Raw genomic sequence first — 22,671 nt, forward strand, 5'->3', positions numbered from 1 at the left:
TGCCTGATGAAGAAGCCAGCGGAGCTTCAAAAACTCGCAACATGTATTTTGTGCATTTTTGTTGACCAATAAAGGTGTCACTGTCTTGTGGGTTTTAGATGTTATTATACTGAATAATCTAGAATGTGTGTGACCAGTACCAGTAATAGTTACAAGGAGAGGTGACTTTGAACTGTAATGGAAATAAACTACTTTTTTTTTAAAGTAACTTTCCACTCTGCTTCCTGAATCATTACAAGTGAGCACACATGTTTGAAATCCTCTCTGTCTTTTGCAGTATGGGTGTCATTATTATGGAGCTTTATTGGAAACATGCACCCAAGACCTGTAAGAATTTTGCAGAACTGGCCAGACGTGGTTATTACAATGGAACCAAGTTTCATAGGATAATCAAGGACTTTATGATCCAGGGGGGGAGATCCAACAGGAACTGGTAAGAATATGTTCAAAATAAATGCTATGTATAATGTTTAGGTGTGTTGACAAAATTAATGGACACAGCAAAGATACTTTGCTACTTTAACGAGACAGCAGGTCTTGGCAATCAAACAGATTGCATAGCTCTGTTTCAGTTATCTGCTCTCCTCCCTCCTCTCTTTCCCCAGTTGGTGCCCTTTAGAGTGGGGTGGGCAACATGCATACTGTATATATTCCCCTGCTCATTTTTTGACTCCCCAGTCACTCTGACATCCCCACTCTATGATCGAAATTGCCACAGTAGTAGCAGCAAAATTATTATTTTTTTCTTAGTTAAAGCAAGGCTTGTTTGGGTTATGTGCTTTTCATCTGAAGCTAATAGAACTCCAGAAGCGTGTTCCATTAGCCTTGTAATCAAGGTGCACACACCACATTTTTCTTCTTGTCCTAACTAGTGCTTCCAGAAAACTTTGGAAACAGAGCAGTAGGGGGCTGGCCCTTGGTGGGTTTGGGGGCAGGATTTTGCCTCTGAACTTGCTGAAATTGTCCATTTCTACTTTAGTTGTTTTGTGTCCAGCTCCCATCAGCGTAGCCATTGGTTAGGGAATATGCACCTGGAATCCAAAACATATGGAGGACCAGTGACTGGGAATGGCATTTATTGATAATCAGTGTTTTCTTTCTTACAATAGTATAAGAGAACTTCATAAAAGTAGATGGTCTGTAGTGCAGGCTTACAGGAAAAAATGAATATGCCTCATGGCTCTGCAAATTAATTTATATATTCCTGTTATATGGCAGGAAGAGGAGGAGCATCCATCTATGGCAAGCAGTTTGAAGATGAACTTCATCCAGAGCTAAAATTTACAGGTAGGTAATATTTTGAGAGCTGTTTAAATATTCCAGACAAAATGCTTCATCATCTTAAAAAAGTAATTTTCAGACTTATAAATGTATGCTGTTTATGCCATAAGATATATCTGATTGGTGAACAATGCATATCAATGCATTATAGGACAGTAAAGCAAATTAGAACACTAATACTTTGTCTTTAAAACAGTGAGCTAAACCCAATGTTAGCCCTGCTTAGAATGGACCCATTGAAATGATAGCTTAAAAAAAACCCAGCAAAATGTTACTACAGTATTTGGATTTCTCTGTGTCAGAAAAAAATAACTTGGGAGGCTTTAATTGGTAACACGTTTTTTCCTTTAAGGTGCTGGAATCCTTGCTATGGCGAATGCAGGTCCAGATACCAATGGCAGCCAGTTCTTTATCACATTAGCGCCAACCCAGTGGCTTGATGGGAAGCACACTGTATTTGGTCGTGTTTGCCAGGGAATTGGGATAGTCAACAGAGTTGGCATGGTGGAAACCAACGCACAAGATCGACCAGTGGATGATGTAAAGCTCCTGAAAGTTTATCCCTCAGGCTAGGCTAGAAGTGGTAAAATACTTGTTGAATTGAATTGTATTCCATTGTGCTCTGTTTTTTAGATCATACTTGTTGTGTTCCAAGACAAAACATGTTGCAAAGTAATTTTATACCAAAATGCATTCTCTGAATTTATTAACCTTTTTATTAAAGTTAATTTTATGAAGAAATGTTCTGAATTATTTAATTGGGCTGGGGGAAGTTGCCATCATATTGTGGTTCTATTCCTGTAAGCTTAATATTGTTTATTGCCTGTAACTTGATTGGAAAGTAGCAATCAGTCCATTGGTAGAGTCTTAGATGTCCCAGAACAAGAGCAGGCAACATCTAGGATTTGGTAAGTCCACAGAACTGCATGCAACCACAGCTGAGTGTTTACCTGGGTCTCAAAGCAGTACTGGAATACCATTGTACATTTCCAAGTGGAAAGAAAAAGAAGACAATTGTTAGAATTAGTATAAGAGTTTATAATGGCTTACATGCATAGGTAATATTAAGCCTAAATCTCAAATAAGAAAATTTGACCTTCTGTTTCTGTACATAAAGAACCTTGATAGTGTGTTTGACCCATGTTCCAACAGAAAAATTCCTTACATACCTTTTAAAATATGGGAGAAGAAACTTGTGGCCATCCAGATACTATTGAACTGCAACTTCTTGCAGCCTTAGACACCCTTAGCCAGTGAGTGGTGAAGGTGCTGTGAGTTACAAGCTCAGAACATCTGGAGAGTCACTAGTTGGCTGGCTTGTTTTAATAGTAAAAAGATTACACCTTATCTGCCCAACTATTAAGGATTTACTATAGTAGAGACTCCTTATAATCCAGCTGTTAGGATAATAAGCCCAGTCTTGCAAGTTAACCTGTCCTCAGTGTCTGTCTGTCTGTCTCTAGCTAATTTACTTCATAACATCCAAATCACCAGCAAGATTTGGTAAGATTTGTTCAGATGGGGTTTGCTTTTTTCTTTCTCTGAGGCTGAGAGAGTGTGACTTGCCCAAGGACACTCAGTGGATTTCATGGCTGAGCAGGCCAGTCTAACTTGGGTCTCCAAAGTTGTAGTCCAACACTCAAAGCACTACTACACCAGCTCTCATTAGATTTACAAACATAAAAGTAAAACATATGGAAGTAAGTGATATGTGCATATTTATACACAGTCTCCCACATCAAGATCCCAGTCAGAAGCATCCTGTGCATACTAGGTACTTTCAGCCAATTCCCAGCAAACTGCTTCTTTCCCACTTCCAAAAACTGCTTCTTCTGGAAAAGCTATGCATGCTTCGAGAACCACCTTCTCCCATCAACTTTATTTTCTGACCATTAGCTCCTATTAAGGAAACATCTGATTGTTATTCTGGACCACTAATAAACAATCTCAGACAAACAAACAAAAACCTGTGCAATCATGTAACAAGATTTTGTGCTCTGTTCCTAATATTTTGCCCTGTTAAAAAATAAATTTAAACTTCTCTATATGTAGCTTGGTATTATGCCATCTTCAATCAGCCCATAGGGGGGCAGTGTAATCCCACACCTACCCTTCTAAGTCTGCTGATGAGAAAAATTTACCAATGATCATAATGTGAAGCTAGAGCCATGAAAGCCAGGAAGCAGAAATTGTAAGGTGTTAATAATGCAAGTGTTCCGAATTAGTCAAGCTGAACTGGTTAAATGAAACTGCCTTGGCCCTGCTTAAGCTGTAGCCATCATCTGCAAGTACCAGTCTAAAATATTTCTGTTAAAGCTGCTAAGCAAAATAATTGAAAGTCAGGTATCTTTACAATGTGAACTTTAAAATTTCCAATGACTTTTTGTTCTTTTTCAGTATTTAGATTTTCCAGTTAGAATCTCATTGACAACACAGAAGTGCAATATAAGATCTTTTCTGGATTCCTTGTAGATAACCAGCAAAGCTTGGGAACTTTTAAAAATACATTCCCAAGATCTCACAGCTGGTTGGAAGATTGCAGGCTTTGTGATCTTAAATTCCCACTTCATTTTCCTAGGCGTCTTACTACCGTACATTTTTTAATATGATGAGCTGGAGGGAAAATATTATTCATACCATGGTCTCTTACTGTTTTCCAAAAGAAAATTCTTGAAGTAGCTGCTTTGATATTTTTATATATTAAACTAATTGATCAGGAAAAGAAAGTCAATCTTAGGTGAAGGCAACTTTGCTCATTTAAGGATGAGGCTGCCTGCCTAGTATAACTGTATGGATAGGACTGGGGAACACTGAAATTTCTATTGGTGAATAAGCATGGTGTGCTTTAAGAAAGCTCAGTGGAGTTGCCTCTATTGTTACACATTATGCTTAATATATATGAATATTTTTAGATGCATAAGATAGGAAAACAGTCTGTTGCCAAAATCTGCACAAATTGTTAAGAATTCATACTGGACAAGCTAGGGCTGAAGGTGGCCTGGACCGTTTGTCCATCTTGGAAAAGCCAAGCCTTATTTGAAGGGCAAACAGGGAATTTTGAAACTCCCCCCTCCTGCTGACAAGGAAATGGTTGCATTGAATGAGGCCAATCAGTGTTTAATTGTCTTGTTTACTTCCATGGAATGGAAACGTGCTGAACTGGCTTGGATTGGTACACCGCACTTTGAGGTAAATATACTATTTGCCTTTATCCTGGGTACAAAACCCATTGTCTCTACTTGCTCAAACCGCTTAAGAGCCATTATCACAACCTGAAGGGAAGGTTGTCCTTTTTAAAGTACATACTAAGGTCATGTTTGCCCCATCCTGAGGTGTTCCCTTCAGTCTTAGGAGAACACCCTTCAAGTTAGGAAGACCTTTTAAATACAGAGAAACATAGGCCCAGTCCAGATGGGCGCGATAGGACGCCCTCGTCACGTACGAGGGGTGGCGCTTCTAGACGCCCCTCGCGCGTGATGAGGGTGTCAAAATGGCGGCGCCCTGTACAGATGTGCGCTGCCATCATTATGTGACGGACGTCAAGCGTCCGGACATCACAACACCATTGTGATGTCGCAAGTGCGCCATTGGCGGGTTCTTTTTGGTCCGCGGGGAAATCCTGCGGTCTGGAGGCAGTGACTTCCCCGCAGACCAAAGCTGGGCACCGGGAGACTGTCCTTTTTGGATGGTCTGTCCCCCTCCTAAGGGCCAAAATAAAGCTGCTTTGGGTCATTTTGGAGGTATGCTGTTTAAATGATACATGCAACTTAAGAGGCCAGAAGCTGTGACAAAGCTACGCTGCAGTCCTTAAGACTAGAGTGTGGCTTTGGCGTGGCTTCTAACCTCTTAGGACACATTCATCATTTAAACAGTATACCTCCAAAGTGACTCGAAGCAGCTTTATTTTGGCCTGTCTGTTTGGGCCCATAGAGAACCTCTCTCTTTGGCCTGCTTCTCTCTTGGATCTCTCTTTCTCTGTGACCTTCCCCTCTCTTAGACCTGCCTCCCTACCTTCTGCTGCCATTTTCATGTTGGAGGGTGAGAAAATCCATGTGTATGTTTTAGCCTATAGTCCCTTAAGCTTAGCTTAAGTTCCCTTAGATAGGAAAAGGGTTTTTACCTTCCATGTTATTGCGGCCCCACCCCCCCATCTTTTACTGTGAGAAACAGATTGTATTGAGTATAGATTGTTATGTTGGCTTCTCCTGCTATCTTTTCCTTGCCTTTTTTTTAAATGAAAAAGGAATTCTTTTTACTATAAAATCAGCTTGCACTTCTACCTCATTTTACTTGGGAGTCATTTCAGTTATTTTTCCATTTTTAAAGTCTTTAGCCTGCAGAGAATTAATGCTTGGAAAAGCTTTTCCCTCTAGAGTAGACCATTACACCACTCTACTGCTCTTAGCACTGTTTATTACATCAGTGTATTTATTACATTTATTCATCCGACCTAGTGCTCCCCTATCATAGAGATAAGCAGCAATTGTCTAGATTTGCCAGTTCACCACATGATAGTCCTCAGTTTTCTATTGAGGCCTAGAGGTCTAGATCCATGTGGGGCAATGCCCCTCCACAGCTCCTATTGCCCATCCTTTAGCCATGGCAACTACAGTCAGCCCTTGGTATCTGCGGGGTGGGGGGGGTGGGGGGTCAACCATGCCAGATATTAAAATCTGTGAATGTTCAAATCCCATTGTCCTCAATGGTGGTGCGGCCATGCCACCCTAGCGACAGGGAGCTGCCTCCTCTTCCTCCTCCTCCGTCTCTTCCCGAAACTGCTTTTCCCTCTGCTGCTTCTTTTTCCTCCCTCTTCCTCTTCCTAGGGCCACTGCCGCCTTTACCTCTTCCTTCTTCTTCCTCCTCCTCCTCCTCTGTCTCTTGCCACCGCCTCCCTCCTCTGCGCTGCCGCATCTTCCTCCTCCTCTTTCTCCACTGCTTCCTCCTCTGCTGCCCCCCCCAACATGGACTTGCCATCTGCGGATGCTGGGATCTGCAGATGGCAAGTCCATACATACTGAGGTCCTACTGTACAAAGTGAAAGAATAAATACCTTCCAAGAATCCCTGATTTGGTAGGAACCATCCTGATTAATCTTCTGTCATCCTATTTTTAGCTGCTTTAAAATGTCCCAGTTTCTCTCTCCTCTTCCCACTTTCCCCCTTTGCCCACAGCTTATCTCCATTCCAGTTAACCCAGAAAGGGGAAAAAGTGTGGAGTGGGGGGGGAATCTTGTTCTTTCCTTGCAGGCTCAGGCAAAAGCAAATTGCTGCAGTATCTCCTAGCTTGTGTGGGTATCCTGATTCATAACTTGCCATCTTGAACACACTGATGCTGTTTGGCTGCATGTGTCCCAGTTTTTCTCATGTCATTCCTTACACTATAGAATAGTGACATGTTTCAAAAACAATTATGTTCTCTCTGCCTGCATGAATAAATCTATGTACCAAATCACTATGCCCTGCTCTTGTCAAACAGGCTCAAATTAACACAAGAGAGAATTCCAAAAGTCCAGTCCTATCCTTCCCTCTGCATCAATATAGTAATATTCTGATACTTATTTAAACATTTGTATATAACTCCTATGAGGACCCCCTTCAAATAAATATGTTGTCCAAGTTGCTCTTTAGGCCTGAAGGGGAAATTCATTGTAAAAGTCTATGGAAGTGCATCTTAAAAGGGAGCTAGTATGGTGTAATGGTCAAACCATTGGACTAGGACTCTGGGAAGCTAGACTTTGAATCCATCTTAAGCCACAGAAACTGTGTAGCATTGTGCAGATCACTCACTTTAAAGGAAAGCAATGACAAACTTCCTCTGAATAAATCTTGTCAAGTAAACCCCTATGATAGGGTCATCATAAGTTCTAGTGGATTTGAAGGGATATAACAATGCTGTTGCTGTTTCTGTTATTGTTGTGTGCCTTCAAATATAAGGTAAACCTATCATGGGATGTTCTTGGCAAGATTTATAACAGAACAGCACCTAAGAAGAGCTCCGTGTAGGTACTTTGCTCCAGTAATGTTTCCATCCTTTTTATTGCTCTTCACCTAGATCAGTTATTTCCAAAGTGAGTACTGTATTACGCACACACACACACACAGTCTGATGGAGACATTCAGGGGACAGTGAGGGAAAAGGGGACATAAGAGGGATCTTTAGTCAAAGTATTGACATGCAAGGAAGACAAGGAGAACCAGTGGCCTTATGACCATGAAGGAGATCATAGCACATGGCAGTGGAGTCAGAGGGTGGAAGCAGTAGCAAAAAAGGAGCTTTGACATTTGGGACACTGCTTAAGCTTTATGAGTTTTTCTGGGACTTGGCTGGCAGGTTGGAGCTGCACTACTGGTCCTGATTTCTTTCATTGGAAGGGTGAGAGAAGAAGTAGCAGAAGAAACAATTTTTGGGGGGCAGTGGCAACTTGAAGCTGTGAGAGGAAGGCTTTGACTATGGGGGAAGACTATCCAGAGTCGATACTTTGAAAGCATCCTTTGCCTTTCTCACCTTTCTTAGATTGAGAGTCGTTTACTCATTGAGAAGAAAACTAGGAAGCTGGCTGAGCCTCTCTCTCCCCTATTGAAGCAGCATTGAGAGTGTTTTTCACTGGAGAAAAGCTTCCCCTTTGCACCTAGTCACCTAGGGATCAGCAACCAATCAACTGGTTGAGCACTGGCTGAGAAGGTTCTCGCTTACATTGCCCTTTGCAACAAGACCAGCATGGGCAACAGGCTTCCTTGTCACTGTTCAGCCAACTGCTTGGTTGCTGCTCCCAAGGTGACTGGATGCAAAGGAAGCACCCACCAAACAGCTGGTTGAGCAGCAACTGAGAAGCCTCTTGCCCATGTAGGCATTTACTGTAAAGCTGGCATGGGTGAGAGAATTCTCATTTGCTACTCAGCAAACTGCTTAGTTCCTTCTCCCAAGGTAACCAGTTGCCTGGTCACTGCTCAACTGGTTGCTCGGGCATTGTCCCCTTTACACCCAGTCACCCTGAGAGCAGCAACAAAGCAGGCAGCCTTCCTTTTGAGGATGAGAGGGAAGAGGCCTGGGCCACTGCCATTGCTTTATTGGCACATGAGAGGCGGAGGAGGAGGAGGAGGAGATAGTGAGCTGGGTGCAACTGAGGTAGATGCTGCTGGCCGGCTGACTTCTGCATAATATAAAAAAAATGTGTTAGGGAGCATTAGTGTTATCGCCCAAGAGGAAAGGGGGCGGTAGTCCAAAAAAGTTTGAGGTCCACTGACCTAGACCATCCCACTCAGGCTCCATCCTCTTCCACAAAGTTGGAAGCCTTTAAGCATTTCTTTTTCTCCCCAAAAACTTACTCTTGTATTTCATATACTGAGTCCAGAGATGGTGGAGCTATTGGAGTGGGCATGTTTACTCCAAATTCTGACCTAGGCTCATAGCTTTCAGGTTTGGAGTTCTCAGACCTATGGGTTTCTGGGCTTAGTACATTCTGGCTGAAGGGTCTTTAGCTCTTCAGGCTGCTATTTGGGACTGAGATCTCCCCTGCTGGCCCCACTGATTCCTCAGCAACTGAACCCATGTCCAGGCTACTGTTGGACTATGCTCTAAGTGATGGGTAATTTTTAAAGGAGTACAATGCATGAAGCAGGAAGGGCACTTTTTCCAAAACTAGGAATGTCCTGGAAAAGGTAATTATACCACATCAGAGAAGCGGTTTGATCACACAGTTCTGCAGTGTAGGTAGAATAGTGTCTCATGTAACCATAATCACAGGACAAGGTGCAAGAAAGGGATAGCCGATTAACAGAATATCTGTAAAAATTGATCTTGGAATAGAGTGATTTCTCATGGCTGAAGAAGATGGTCATCATGGTTTGAACAAATGAGTAAGTCTAGTTTAACTCAGTGATCTTACTACTGAATAAAGGGTCCCAAATCAGATTGTTAATCTCTTAACAGTAATCCAGTAGTCTAATATTTTTCTTCCTCATTGGTTGTTTTATAATTGGTGTCCTTATAATGCTGAAGTATAGCAGCAAACTTTGAACTGAGTGAAAATTACCTTATAAATATAATTGCCTTTTATTACCTTCACAGTGACAATGTCTTACAGGAAAGGCAATTATTTGTGTGTAAGCATCTAATTGCCAATTAGCTATAGCAACTCCTCAGCCCAGCAAAAATCCTTGCTAACACTACCAGTTTTTGAAGGGAATTCTCATCTCAATAACTGAGACTTAATGATAAAAGCATTTGGAACACCTGTATCCATTCCTCAGGACCATATGAATAGAGCTTACGGCTTCATTATATTACATACAGCCCTTTCCCCCAAGGACTTCCGACTGCACTGTGAATTAAAAATTTGAAATTTTGCTGTCAGATCAAGCTGAAATGTCAGAAATTAGAAGAGCTATATGTCAACATTTGGAAGGTTTTTCTAGAGCTTGGAAAAGTTACTTTTTTTGACAGTAGCCCCCAGAATCTTCCAGCCAGCTTGGCCATGGATCCCCCCTCCCCCATGTCACTGCATTTCATGGCAATGTTTTGATTAACTATGGATGAAAAGCAGATACAAATCTCACCTATTAGCAGGAGATGATAATGGTGATAGGCATATGGATAACTTATGCAAAAGTATATTATTTTGCCATGCAGTCACTGACAGATTGTACTCCTTCCCAATCTGATACTGTAACACAATAACACCTTATTACATGAGCCCACATTGACTCCCATATGTTGTTGGCACAGATGCTTCAAATCAGCACCTGTGGTAAACAGTGAACACAGATGTGGCCCCATAATTTCCCTGTGCCTAAATCCTCATATACAGAATGTAATTATAGTCATTTATAAGTCAGATAATTTCACTTCTGTTGTGTTGATTGGAGCTGTGGGAGCAGCTTTATAGTGCCACTACAGCCCTGTATCATGGGACAGAGAAATGAATGTTTTTGTTCTTTCAGCTATGCAGAGGTCATGAAAGTCATCAGCAATGCTCTCATTAAATGCAATGGTGGCAAGTCTATATTGTAAAGAGAACGAAGTGCTACCGATCTTAGACTCTGGATGTTTGAGGAGGCAGAATTATTCAGTTCTTGCCATGCTATTCTGTGCTCTCTTGCTGTTCTAGAAGCATGTGTTTGAGAGAAACTGTGACAGTGTGTCACTGTATGTATAATTGCAGAGACTGTCAAATTGTCACTCAGCTCATGTACCATAGCCTAAGGCTCAACAAGACATACTATATTATCAGAATCATCAATGAATATGTTCATTTAGGCTCAGCTGTGATAAGGGAATGAGGACAGGCAAAGATGTAGCATTAGAGTGCCTCCGAGTATGAGCAGGAACTACAAAGAAATATAACAAACAGAAAGATTTAAATTTTTCAGCATAATTTTCTGTAATTGCCCCAGCATCACTGATCATGCAGAATGCAGGGGCAGTTTCTGCCCAGGGCTGATTCTCACTCACAACCATATTTAATCCTCATGTCACTGGCAGAAAAAAATGACATCTAGAATAGGCAGACAAAATGACATGAAGGATGGTTGGCACAGAAATGAATCAGACTTGCTTTTTGGACAGCCTTCCACAGCTTCTCAAAACAGTCCTCCTGTCCTCACCTCTAATGGTAATTAGGATTGAGAGGGGAATTCAGAATTAGAAAGAGGCTAAAAAACATATTTAGAACAAAGGATGTATCTTGGGTGGGAGGGGGAGTCCTGTTGAAATGAGCAGATAAAAAGTCTTGCCTGGGTTAAGATTTTAAGGGAGACAGATGTGAGCTGTATTCTTATGACATGCAAAGTGGAGCATTCATTCATAGGCATTGGGGACCATGGGACTATCATGGGTCAATATTTGAGGAATCTGTGTGCTACTAATGAATAAAAAAGATTTCTGTTTCTGTTGGCAGTATCGTTTAAATTCTCCGGAGAGGGAAAAGAGGTGAAAGAGGAGGAACCCCTTATAAACAGCTACAATTTCTACAAATGTGATCCTGGATAGGAAGAGGTGATGATGATGATTTTATTCATTTATATCCCACCATTTTCAATAAATGGGGCTTAAGGCCAGTTACAAATAATTAAATCAAGTTCTTATTAAAAATATACAACAATATCAGAGAGACAGTTATGTTAAAACAATTCAATCATCCACAGAGTTAAAACCACTTAGATTGAAAGACAGGATATAGAAAATAAGCCAAAAAAGTACACCATTAAAAGCACATCTCAGTTCCTAAAAAGTGATGCTAGCTTTCTTATGATGGGAGTTCCAAAGTCTGTGAGTGGCCACAAAAAAGGCTTTCTCCTTTGTATCCACTAAACAACCCTGGAAAAGTAGCGGGCCAAAGAAAAGAGAGCCAATGCGGTATAGTGGTTTGAGTGTTAGACTACTCGTATGACTCTGGAGACCAGGTGCTACAAGATCTCTCTGGAGACCAGGGTTCGATTCCCCACTTGGGCATGAAACCCATTGGGTGACCTTGGGCAAGTCACAATCTCTCAGCCTCAAGGGAAGGCAATGGCAACCTCCTCTGAACAAATCTTGCCAAGAAAACCTCATCATAGGGTCACCTTAGGGTTGCCACAAATAGGAAATGATATGAAGGCACACAACAACAAGAGAAAAAGGCTTTTCTAAAGATCTTAGAACTCAGGCTCATATAGGGAGATTGTTGTGTTGTTAATTGCTCTTGAGTCAACTTCATTTCATGGCAAACCTGTGGATGAGACTTTTCCAAGACTCCTTGTTCTCCACTGCTATGCTCAGATCCTGCAATCTTAGGCCCGTGGCCTCTTTGGTTGTATCCAACCATCTGGCATGTGGTCTCCCTCCCTTTCTACTTCCTTCCACCTTACCTAGCATTATTGTTTTTTCTAATGATGAGTGCCTTGTCATGATATGGCCAAAGTGCAGCAGCCTCAATTTGGTCATCCTGGCTTCCAGGGAGAGTTCAGGCTTGATCTGTTCTAGAACCCATTTGTTTGTCTTCTTTGCTGTCCATGGTGTCCTCAGCACCCTTCTCCAGTCTCTGTTCTGATTTATGTTTGAACCAAGGTATGAGAACTTTTTGACTATTTTAATTTTCACATTATCTAGGATGAACTTTTGTAGATCTTCTGTGGACATTATTTTTATTTTCCTAATGTTCAACAACAAGCTTACCTTGGCACTTTCCTTCTAGACCTTTTTCAATAGTTGCTCCAGGTCCTTGTTGGCTTCTGCTAATGGTATTGTGCCAGTTGCATATTAAAAGATACAGTCTTTCGAATGACCCACTTGTGCCAATAAATCCTTAACCTCTGGGTCAGTCAGGAGGGATTTCAAATTTGGGAGTGGTGGTTAATCTCTCTTCCCTCAGTTTCAATCAGGAAGGGCAAAATGAGGGAGAGACTGCAACCCCAAGACCCTTACTGTGCCACCCCTGCACTTTAAAATTTCGGGGAATCAGAAAAGCCAACTACACCTGCTAAGAAACATGCTTGACTATTTCAATCCATTTTCATTCTCCCCTTAACCTGTATTACATGTGTAAGCCTTTAAAAACAAGACTGGAAGTGACTGCTTCCTACATTGAAAGGCAGTTTCCTGTGTTCCTGTATTCTTACCAGAGCTGGAAATACCCAGGTTAACTGTGACCACTTTAGTAACTCACATGTCTGTTAGTCACATCTCATTTGCTTGAAATGCAGCACAGGTATGCTGGGAAATAAGAAATAATAACCATCACCTGCAGCTGACTATTGTATTCTGCTGGCTTTGTGAATACATTTGATTCTTCAGCACAGCTCTCTTTGAGATATCACTCTTGTATGTTGCAGTGGCATTGTGAATGTTGACATGGCAGCATGTTAATTTCAAGCCCCACTAGAAACCCAGGATAGGCACACATCAGCAGCTATCCATATTTGCTTGGCTGATAATTGCCAGAGATGTCAGGTACATGAAAGTAATACTCATACCTCAAATGAGTCACTGTATTTTGCACATGATTAGCATCCGCTTCTTCACTGCCAAGGGCAATCATGATTCCAGATGCTTTCACTGGATGGGCAAAGTGAGCCAAGACTACTGAATCAGCTGTATCATTACAGCAGAAATCATTAACAAAAAGCTATATAAAATATACAGAGGAGTCACGTCTATAGCTCTCTGCCCTGGTGCAACAATCGCTGGGATCCCTGCTTGGATTACTAGATGAATGCAGACAGTATCGGCTTTCTGAAATGAGAAGCAAGCCCATGATGGCTAGGAATCTACATAAGGTGTGTGCTGACATTAGGAAGGATGAAGCAGTTTGCTTCCACTGGCAAATTCTAGGGGACCTTTAAAGAACAAAATCATCAATCCTGTTTTATATTATTGTATATCTGCTACATGGTTGTGGGGAGAAGCATGCAGAGTTTCTGCCTCAAGCATGAAAATCTTGGAACATCTCTGACCCTGTACCATCTGTCCCAGAAGTCATGCTCTTCAGTTCAAATATGTGGAAAAACACTTTTTTTCCCAGCAGGAAAAGGACACTCTTTGAAAGTGCAGACTCAGATATTTCTTTCTCTATCATCATTTGACATTTGTCAGGATCCTGCTTTTACACTAAACCTTCTTAGTGTTTGCTCCAATGCTGCAAAATTCCTTTCCATGGAAGGCTAGACTAACCCCATCTTGACTCTTTTTTTGCTGGCTAGAAAAGACCATTTATTCAAATTGATATTTAATTATTAATTGATTGCAGTAAGTCTTTTGGGGGCAAGGTCTGTGTACTGTGTTTTTGACTTTATTGATATTTTTAAAATTTTAATTATGTTTTAATTTGATAGCCTGTTTAATTGTCTTTTAATTTTTTTATTGTCAGTTGTATCATTTATCTTGTTTTAGCCTTGTTGTAAGCTGCCAAGGGTCAGAGAAAGGTGGCATATAAAATACATACATACATACATACATACATACATACATACTATGCTGGGATAAAGGATTATCTCAGAGTTAATGTGCAATAAATGATGAGATTGTTTATTGCTATTGAAGACTACATATGTGGGGAAGAGAGCCAGTATGGTATAGCATACCTTCTAATAGTTCACAGATGAAAACCAGGAAAACTGTGGCCAATCATCATCAAACTGTGGTCAGATGGAAATGTTATTAATGAGGGAGAACACAATATAGGAGAGGCTGTAGTAATTTGTTTTTTCCTGTGCCTACTGGGAAGGGCAAGATTCCACCTCTCCTCTCCAAAACCTGGACATCAGGGCTCAGGGTTGCATTCAGAAACAGTTCCAAGCTACATATTTGAGTATTCAGACTGACATCAGACTGTGGTTTAGAACAAGAACAATATTGTTGAGTTTAAACCAGTGATGGATAGTTGTCCAGGATCTAGGGCTATATCAGCTCCTCTGAAACTTTGAAGACCATAATTCCCCCACTGACTCCCCCTTTTAGCCCTTTTAAAATAAATATAAAGAAAAATATCATTGCTTTTGAACCTAGAGACCCACAGCTATTCTGTTCTGCTGAAAATGTGCACAAGACGGTGATTATATTTTTATGTGGTATAGTGCCTATGCGCTTACACTGAAGTGCTGAAGGGCTTCAGGTACTGAATGTCACCTCCTGGAAGCATGTGGTGCAGCAGGGATGACTTCTGCCTCTGGAAACTATTGTAAGCTATTTCTAGGGAGAAGAGATTTAGAGGAACAAGTCTGAGTCTAAAACATGCTTGGGGCTCCTGAATTATTGACAGAAATCATCAAGAAGAAAATATTCTACTCTGAGCTTTACTTTTTGCAGCTCTTTATTTTGTTCTGAAGGTGCAGGGATGCAGCAGAATTAGATAACATGGCCTACTTTTAGCATCTTTGCTATGGAAGAGAATAATTGCTCTATTAATAAATACGCCATACCTATCTTTAACAGTCCATCATTATGTAATATTTTATATTTGTTTTAAACTCCCACTGCTGTTTAAACTGTGCAGAATTTTAAAGTATGGTTGTTCAGTGTTCTTAGCTACAACTACTGGCTAATAGGGAGGAAAAAAATTAAGAGACAGTCTCTGTATATAGCTTGACTATATGCATCTTGAAATATTACATTTGCTGAAACTGTTTTCATCAAGAGGAAGGAAATATGCCTATGAGGAGCCAAGGATTGCAGGATCAAAGCAAGGGTGATAGCATCATCTGTAACCCCGCTTCAGGCTTCCCTATTCTCTCTGAACCACATACTAGATAATTCTCAGCTTAAAACAAGCACAAACTGGGGAGCAACTGATGAGATCCATCAGAGAAAGGGAGATACATCTCAAGATGCTAGAAGATAGTCTTTATTCACTGCTTTTTATTACTTTTAATTACATGTTTTCAATGATTTTTAAGGTTAGCAATAGCTGAATTCTATTGTAATGTTTACCTTTGGTGTGCTTTAACTATATTGTATTTGTTTTAATTTGTAAACTGCCTTGGGTCCGAGTTTTCAGAAAAAGCTGAAGTGTGTAAAGAAAGATAGAGAGCCAACATAGTTTAGTGGTATGAGTGTTGGACTTGGCTCTGGAGAAAAAAGTTTGAATCCCCGCTCAGCCAAAAACCCACTGGGTGACCCTGGGAAACTCACACTTTCTCAGCCTCAGAGGATGACCATTGGAAACCCTTCCTGAAGAAATTTGCCAAGAAAACTCTGTCATAGGGTTGCCTTAGGGTTGCCATAAGTAAGAAATGACTTGAAGGGACACAACAACAACAACAAAGAAAGATTGTGGCAGTGGTAATGGTAATAATAATAATAGCAGCGAAATAATCTGATGGTCCCAGTCTGTGGATTTGTTGTTTGTGGTGTATGCCCCCAAGTAGTTTCTGATTTATGATGACCCTAAGACCAACCTATCATGGGGTTTTCCTGCCAAGATTTGTTCAGAGGAGTTTTTGCCTTTGCCTTCCTCTGAGTCTGAGAGAGGGTGACTTGTTCAAAGTCACCCACTGGGTTTGCATGGCCAAGCAGAGACCCCTATGGTTGGACATGACTCAACAGCCTTGTCAATGGGGAATACCTTTACCTTTATCTTTTAAAACAGGACTAGGTTTTGAACAAGAGAGTGCCCCTTCATTTCACCAAAGGAAAGGAGGCCACTTAAGGGAAACAGGAATCTAGAAACACTGTTGGGTACCCATAATCCTGCTCACCAAGAGAAAGGAATTGCCATGAAGGCTCAGGAAGAAAAACTAGGGCAACCACTGTTCCTGCCATCATCTACTGCTTGAGACAATTGCCTTATTCTGCCTAACGGAAAGACTGACCCTGGATGGGACAATACTCCTTGTGCCCTCGACTCCACCATCATCACCACCATCACCATGATCATAATCACTACTACCACCATCACTGCAACAATACTATACAAAGAACATAGGATTCTGCCTTGTATTAGGTCAAATTATATTTCAGAGAAAGGAACTGGCAAACCTGCGTATTCCTTGCCTAATAAAACCCTATGGAATTAATGGGGTTGCCATAACTTGAAGGGCAATCTGAAGGGAGGTGTGTGTGCACACACACACATGTCTCTATCTAGCTCAATATTGTCTACTTTGATTTTGTGGTGACATCTGAAACAAAGTAGCCAATCAATTAGTGCAAGTTTCTATTTTTTGCAGGATTTGAGCTTTTGAGAGCTGTGGAGGATATCACAAGGGACAGGAGGCTCTCAATTTCGAAAGAGAAGATAGTGCGGTCAATTCGAAAATTCACACAATTATGTGTTTACTTATTGTACCTTAAATTCGCTGTAATGGCCTCCCCGAACGCAACCCAGATTCTGTGCGAACTAAGCCATCACATCGGTCGGTTCTTAATTGCGAATTGGCACCCTTGCGCATGCTCAGTTGGACTCCACATGACTGGAGCATAGCATATTTAGGCGAGTGAGAGAGAGGAACCAAGGAACCCCACAATTTACAAAAGAGGTTGGAGGGGGGGTGGGAAGAATGGTTGAAAGAACATGCTCTATTCACATTAAAACGAGCATATATTCGCTCTTGTCACGTTAAAACAAGAATATAAAGGTTATCCAATAGATCCCAGGCCATTCCTCTTAATTAGCAGGCAGCGGCCCCCCCTCAGCAATGCTGAAGGACAAGCGGAAGCAAAATTGAAGGGGAATTGCAGCGTGGCTTCATGGGAACCCCCCCTCCAGATTGTTGGGGGAGGAACCAGGACCAAAGGAGACATGTACATCACACCAAACAACAGCACACTGAGTGCGAAGTTGCCTAGGCATAGGGTTTGTGACTTCTAGTTCACCGAATTTACTTAACTGTGGATTGACACGTGATTGTGTTCGGAGTGCGTTCGGGCTGCCAGTGATCGCATGTGGTAACCTTTTGTGCAATAATGTGAATACGCATGATTGTTTTCAGGATGACACTGGATTATACTTCCAATTTCAGTCTGTGTGATATCCTCCTATGAGAAGAGAATCTCACTTGGTCCTCTTGAAAGTGAACAAATCAAGTTATTTGCATCAGGCAATACAAAACAGGAAACAAGGCACATGAAACAGGCCAGGTTGATAACTATCTAGATGCTAAAATACTGGGGGGACATGACCTTGTGCCCCAAATAATTGGCACAAATACATGGCAGAGTTTTAAAACTGTCTCCAAGGAAATCATTCCTGAGTTTTGATGTCATTGAATGTGCCGTTAAGCATCATGACTGAATTCATAGAGAAAAAATGAGGAAGTTCATCTGAATGTGACTCAGTAAGCTATTTTTAGGAAGTGATATTAAAAGACATTATAATCTGTACTTAAACTGGGAATTTTAATTACTGTACTATGCTTTTGTTATATGGTTTTTGGAGGAAAAACTTTCTAATCACAGTGAATATATTCATATACATAATAAACGATAATGTAAAATGGAGAGGTATGACATATCATCACTATATAAAAGAAACTGGTAAAGACTGCAAGGCACTTTTTCATTAGAATATTCATTTGTATTTTTGAAAGCTGGTAGCACAGAAGTGACTCTCAGTTGTTTTTTTTTAATGGGGAAACACAGAATCTCCAAAATATATTTTTGAATGTATCTTGAACTCCTCTCTCTCTCTCTCTCTCTCTCTCTCTCTGTGTATAATATATTCAAAATATCAGTGTTTTCATTTATGCTCCAAACTTTCCTTCTTTTTGCTGATTTCCCAACCCTATTACATACTACCCTTAATAATTAAAGTCCAGTTGGCTTCCTATGTTTAAATTCAAGAGCAAGTCCACAACCATCTGTGTCAACACTGGGTAGTTTAATTTTTTTAAAGGTTTCAAGGAGCTAAAGTTAGGGTCAAATAATAATTTAATCTACTGTTTCAGAGTTAGAATATGGCATCGAATTGAATTTACTGAATTGCTATGGTTAAAGTTCCTGGCTGGGATGGTAAGTTATTTAAGAGCATTCTTACAAATAAAAATGCTGGTTAAAATAACTAGAGGCCTTATTTGGTACATCCTTAAAGTTACTTTGCTCCTTTGTGATGTTGCTTTACAATGTAGCTTTGTTACACCCTCCTCATTTAAAAAAGCACCTAATTACAGGTAACAATTTAACTTGTAACACACTGTGTCTGAGCTCTGCTGTAACCACTAGATCACATTTATTCACTTTGCATAAGAAGACTTCCTCTCTTCCCCATTAGATGCTTAACTAAAAGTGGATGGGTCCATTTTCACAAATAAAAATATAGTAGTACATTCTGCTTAATCTGCCATGGCAATATCCTATGGGAGCCTTTTGTTATCTGACATTCTTTTTAGTAGTATTTTAATCACTTTATATGACTGAGAGCCAGAATAGTGTAATGGTTTGCGTGTTGGACTATGACTCTGGAGACCAGGGTTCAAATTCCTGCTCAGCCATAGAAAGCAACTGAAGGCCGATACAGACAGCCATATTTGAGTGCCAGATTGGGGCTGTGGCAACTGCATGACATGGCCTCAATCCATCTTTTTTCCAGCACAAAAAGAAGTGGCAAGATGCCACTCCTTTTTGCGCTGGAAAAAGGGCATCCTTTTCACCATCGCTATGGCTTTTCTGTACTCCTGCAGCATGTGGCATATGAATGCCACTGTCAGAGGGCTGCAATGTTGCCTGCCGTGTGGTAGGGCGGGTGTGATGCAGGCTTGGGGGCAGTATCAGGGCATATGTCATCTAAATGCCATGCCCCCACGCTGCCCCCAAGCTGGCATATTGTGCTGGTCTGTTTTGTCCCTGAGTGACCTTGGGCAAGTCACACTTTTTGAGCTTCAAAGGAAGGCAAAGACAAACCCATTCTGAAAAATCATGTCAAGAAAACCCTGTGATAGGGTCATCTTGAGTCCAAAACAACTTCAAGGCACACAACAACATATGATGGAATGACAACATTAGGTATTTTTATGGTGGAACAACTTTAATCCTTTCAGTTGACTAATATATTATTGTTTTTGTGTAATCCTGATTTTCTTTATTAACTTGATTTCTATCTTGCTTTTCACCAAAAGTGGGATTCAAAAAACAACAACAACCACACAACAGGATTAATAGGAAGGTACAGATGAAAACATACACAGTTATATTTAAGACACAATTAAACAAATTATATGATTAAAACTTACTAGAATTAAAAACAATTTTAAAAACAATTTTAAAATGATACCCCACTAAAAGAAGGGTTTTGCTTGCTGGCAGAAGGAGAAAAGGAAAGGAACCAGGCCAGCTTTCCTTGGAAAGGGAGATCTTTTTCTCAGCCCCACCACCTTCAGAGATACAGCTGGTAAGAATAATAATACATGTCCTTCTTGGTGGCTGCTCCCAAGACAGTGGAAGTCCCTTCCACAAGTGGCTAGGTTGGGCCCCTCTCTGCTCTCTTTGCCAGCAGGAAAATACTTTTTTTTAATTTCAGGTACATACTAATTTATTGTGGTAAAAAGGATTTTTTTTTAATGTGGAGTGCTTTCCTTACCTTTCCATTTCATTGTTTTAAACTGTATTAAATCAGTGTTGTTTTTAATATGATAGTTAATAATGGCGTGGGACAGACCGTCCAAAAAGGACAGTCTCCCGGCACCTAGCTTTGGTCCGCAGGCAAGCCGCAGTCTCCAGACCACGGGACTTTCCCATGAACCAAAAAGAATCTGCAAAAAAAAGGCGGGTTTTTCTTGCGGCATGATTATGATGCCGCAGTGCACCAATGGCGCACTCATGACATCATAATGGCGCCGCAAGATGTGGATGCTAGGCGTCCATCACATGATGATGGTTGCGCCCTTCTGTACAGCGCTGCCCCTCACATGTTACAAAGGCGTCCTATCGCACCCATCTGGACTGGGCCAACAACATACAGTTAAAAGTAATTACTATATAAAAATAGTTTTTATACTGATTGCTTTTAGCTGTAAGTTGTAATCAGTGTTATGACCCACCTTAGGTCCCATAATGGGGGGAAAGTGGAATATGAATTAAATGAATAATAAAATTAATAAATAAGTAATGGCATTCCACAGCCTCAGAACCATAAAAAAGCTCTCTGTTGTGTCTCCAGCAAACATGCATCTGAGGATGGTGGGGCTGAGAGAAAGGTCTTCCTCAAAGTTCTCAAGGCATTCAGGTAGCTTGGTCCCAAGTCTGTGATTCCCATCTTCATTATTTCCCCTCCTTTCCCCTTTGTTGTACTATCAATATAATATTTGGGAGGATATCTCTATATGCATTGTCTCTCTGTGGCAAAAAATGGCAACTGGCAATTGATTATATCTTATGAATACCCTTTTCACAGAAATAGAACAACATTCATTCAGATTAAAATAACCATGTTTCTAGAATCTGTCACTTCAAATTAAAAATGACTGTCAGCAGCATTTTATATGACATCAACATACGCACAAGCTCTTTTAAAAGAATGCATTAGAGGCAAACATATATTCATCATGTTATTTCTGAAAACATCCAGCTCATCACAGTGGATCAATATTATCACTCCAATCTGTGATGTCTCACAGATATATTGAGTATTGAGTGTGGTGGTAGTGGAAAATAAAATTGGTCTGAGTGGCAGGTTGGTTCCCAACCTTACTGTCTGCACTACTGGCAAGATGATGCCAGTGTGTCCACAGCACTGATATCAGGGGCATGGGCACACACTGTAGCATCATTCCCTCATCCACCAAAAAAAATTGTAGCATTTCCAGAAAATGCTTTACAGGTGGAGCTTCTTTCCAGAGCTTGGAATAGTTGATGTTTTCTTCTTCTTTTCATCCCAGAATTCCTCAGCCAGTATGACTTGTGAGTAGTACAAGTCAATATGCTGTTTATGTTCTGACTGAGTCCTAGAGCCAAAACGAGTTTAAAAATGGATTTTTTTTTCATTTCTTTCTCATAAAACATTTGTTTCATGTAATCTTTTGTTAAGAGCCAATGTGGTGGTGTAACATCTTGAGTGATTCACATCTCTTTTGGCCATGATGTTCACCAGGCTAGTAATTATCTCTCTCCACTTAATCTACCTTTCAGGGTTGTTGTGAGTACACAATGCAAGTGGTGTGTGTCATCGTTTTTGCCCTGGTCTTTGTATGAATACTGTATAAACAAAAATAAGCTAAGATTCCTTTTGAGTTTTTGTTGAGCAAATCTTGTTCGTGAAAGTAGACTTGGAAAAAATATTAGGGAATTGTTTCCTTTGCAAATGGGAGAAGGCTACTAAGCTAAAAAACCACTTAAAGTTGAGATTAGGTGAAGGTACAGAATCATGCTTGGAGTGCATATTTAAAACACAGCTTTTATAAAATCAAGTTTCAGTGGTCCCTAAAACCATGCGTATTGGAAAGATATTAAAAAACATTTGTCAATATGTTACTTTGCAAATAACATATAAAACATATTACAATATCATCCAAAATCCACAAAACAGTGGTTTATTATTTAATATTACCTTTATTGGTATCACTGTTTTGTGGATTTTGGATATATTGTGCTTTGTTATAGCAAATACTGTATGTACACACCAACATCTGGTGGAGTTACTACTATACTGAGATGGAGGAACTTAGTTGTTTTTAGTTGCTGATGTTAGTTGCTGATGAGTGTAGAAATTACTAGTGTATCTCATTATATTCTACAATCATCCTGAATTATTATAAAAAAAAGCCAAGATAAAGAGGCTTCTTTATCATAAGCACAGGATTGGACATGTACAGGCCCGTATCATTGTCTAGTACAATAGTTGCTTGGAGTATTCTACCTGAGTTGCCTTAGAGACACAAGAGCTCTTGATGCATTGTATGTGATCATGGACCAATGCTATTTTAAGAGAAACAGGAGGAAGTCTAAGTGGACTGCTTCTTTTCCTCATAAAATGACACCACAGACACACCC

General features: G+C 40.5%; 1 protein-coding gene across 1 annotated transcript; it reads left to right on the forward strand.

Annotated features, from left to right (window-relative positions):
- Positions 1–242: 242 nt before the first annotated feature.
- On the forward strand, positions 243–3,270 carry PPIL1 (peptidylprolyl isomerase like 1). The gene is given in 4 exon segments (XM_042462780.1): positions 243–410; positions 412–433; positions 1,219–1,287; positions 1,634–3,270. Coding segments are annotated over 4 exon segments (474 nt in total). The 5' UTR covers positions 243–248; the 3' UTR covers positions 1,855–3,270.
- The last annotated feature ends 19,401 nt before the right edge of the window (positions 3,271–22,671 follow it).

The sequence above is a fragment of the Sceloporus undulatus genome, chromosome 4 (assembly GCF_019175285.1).
Source record: "Sceloporus undulatus isolate JIND9_A2432 ecotype Alabama chromosome 4, SceUnd_v1.1, whole genome shotgun sequence".
Classification (NCBI taxonomy): domain Eukaryota; kingdom Metazoa; phylum Chordata; class Lepidosauria; order Squamata; family Phrynosomatidae; genus Sceloporus; species Sceloporus undulatus.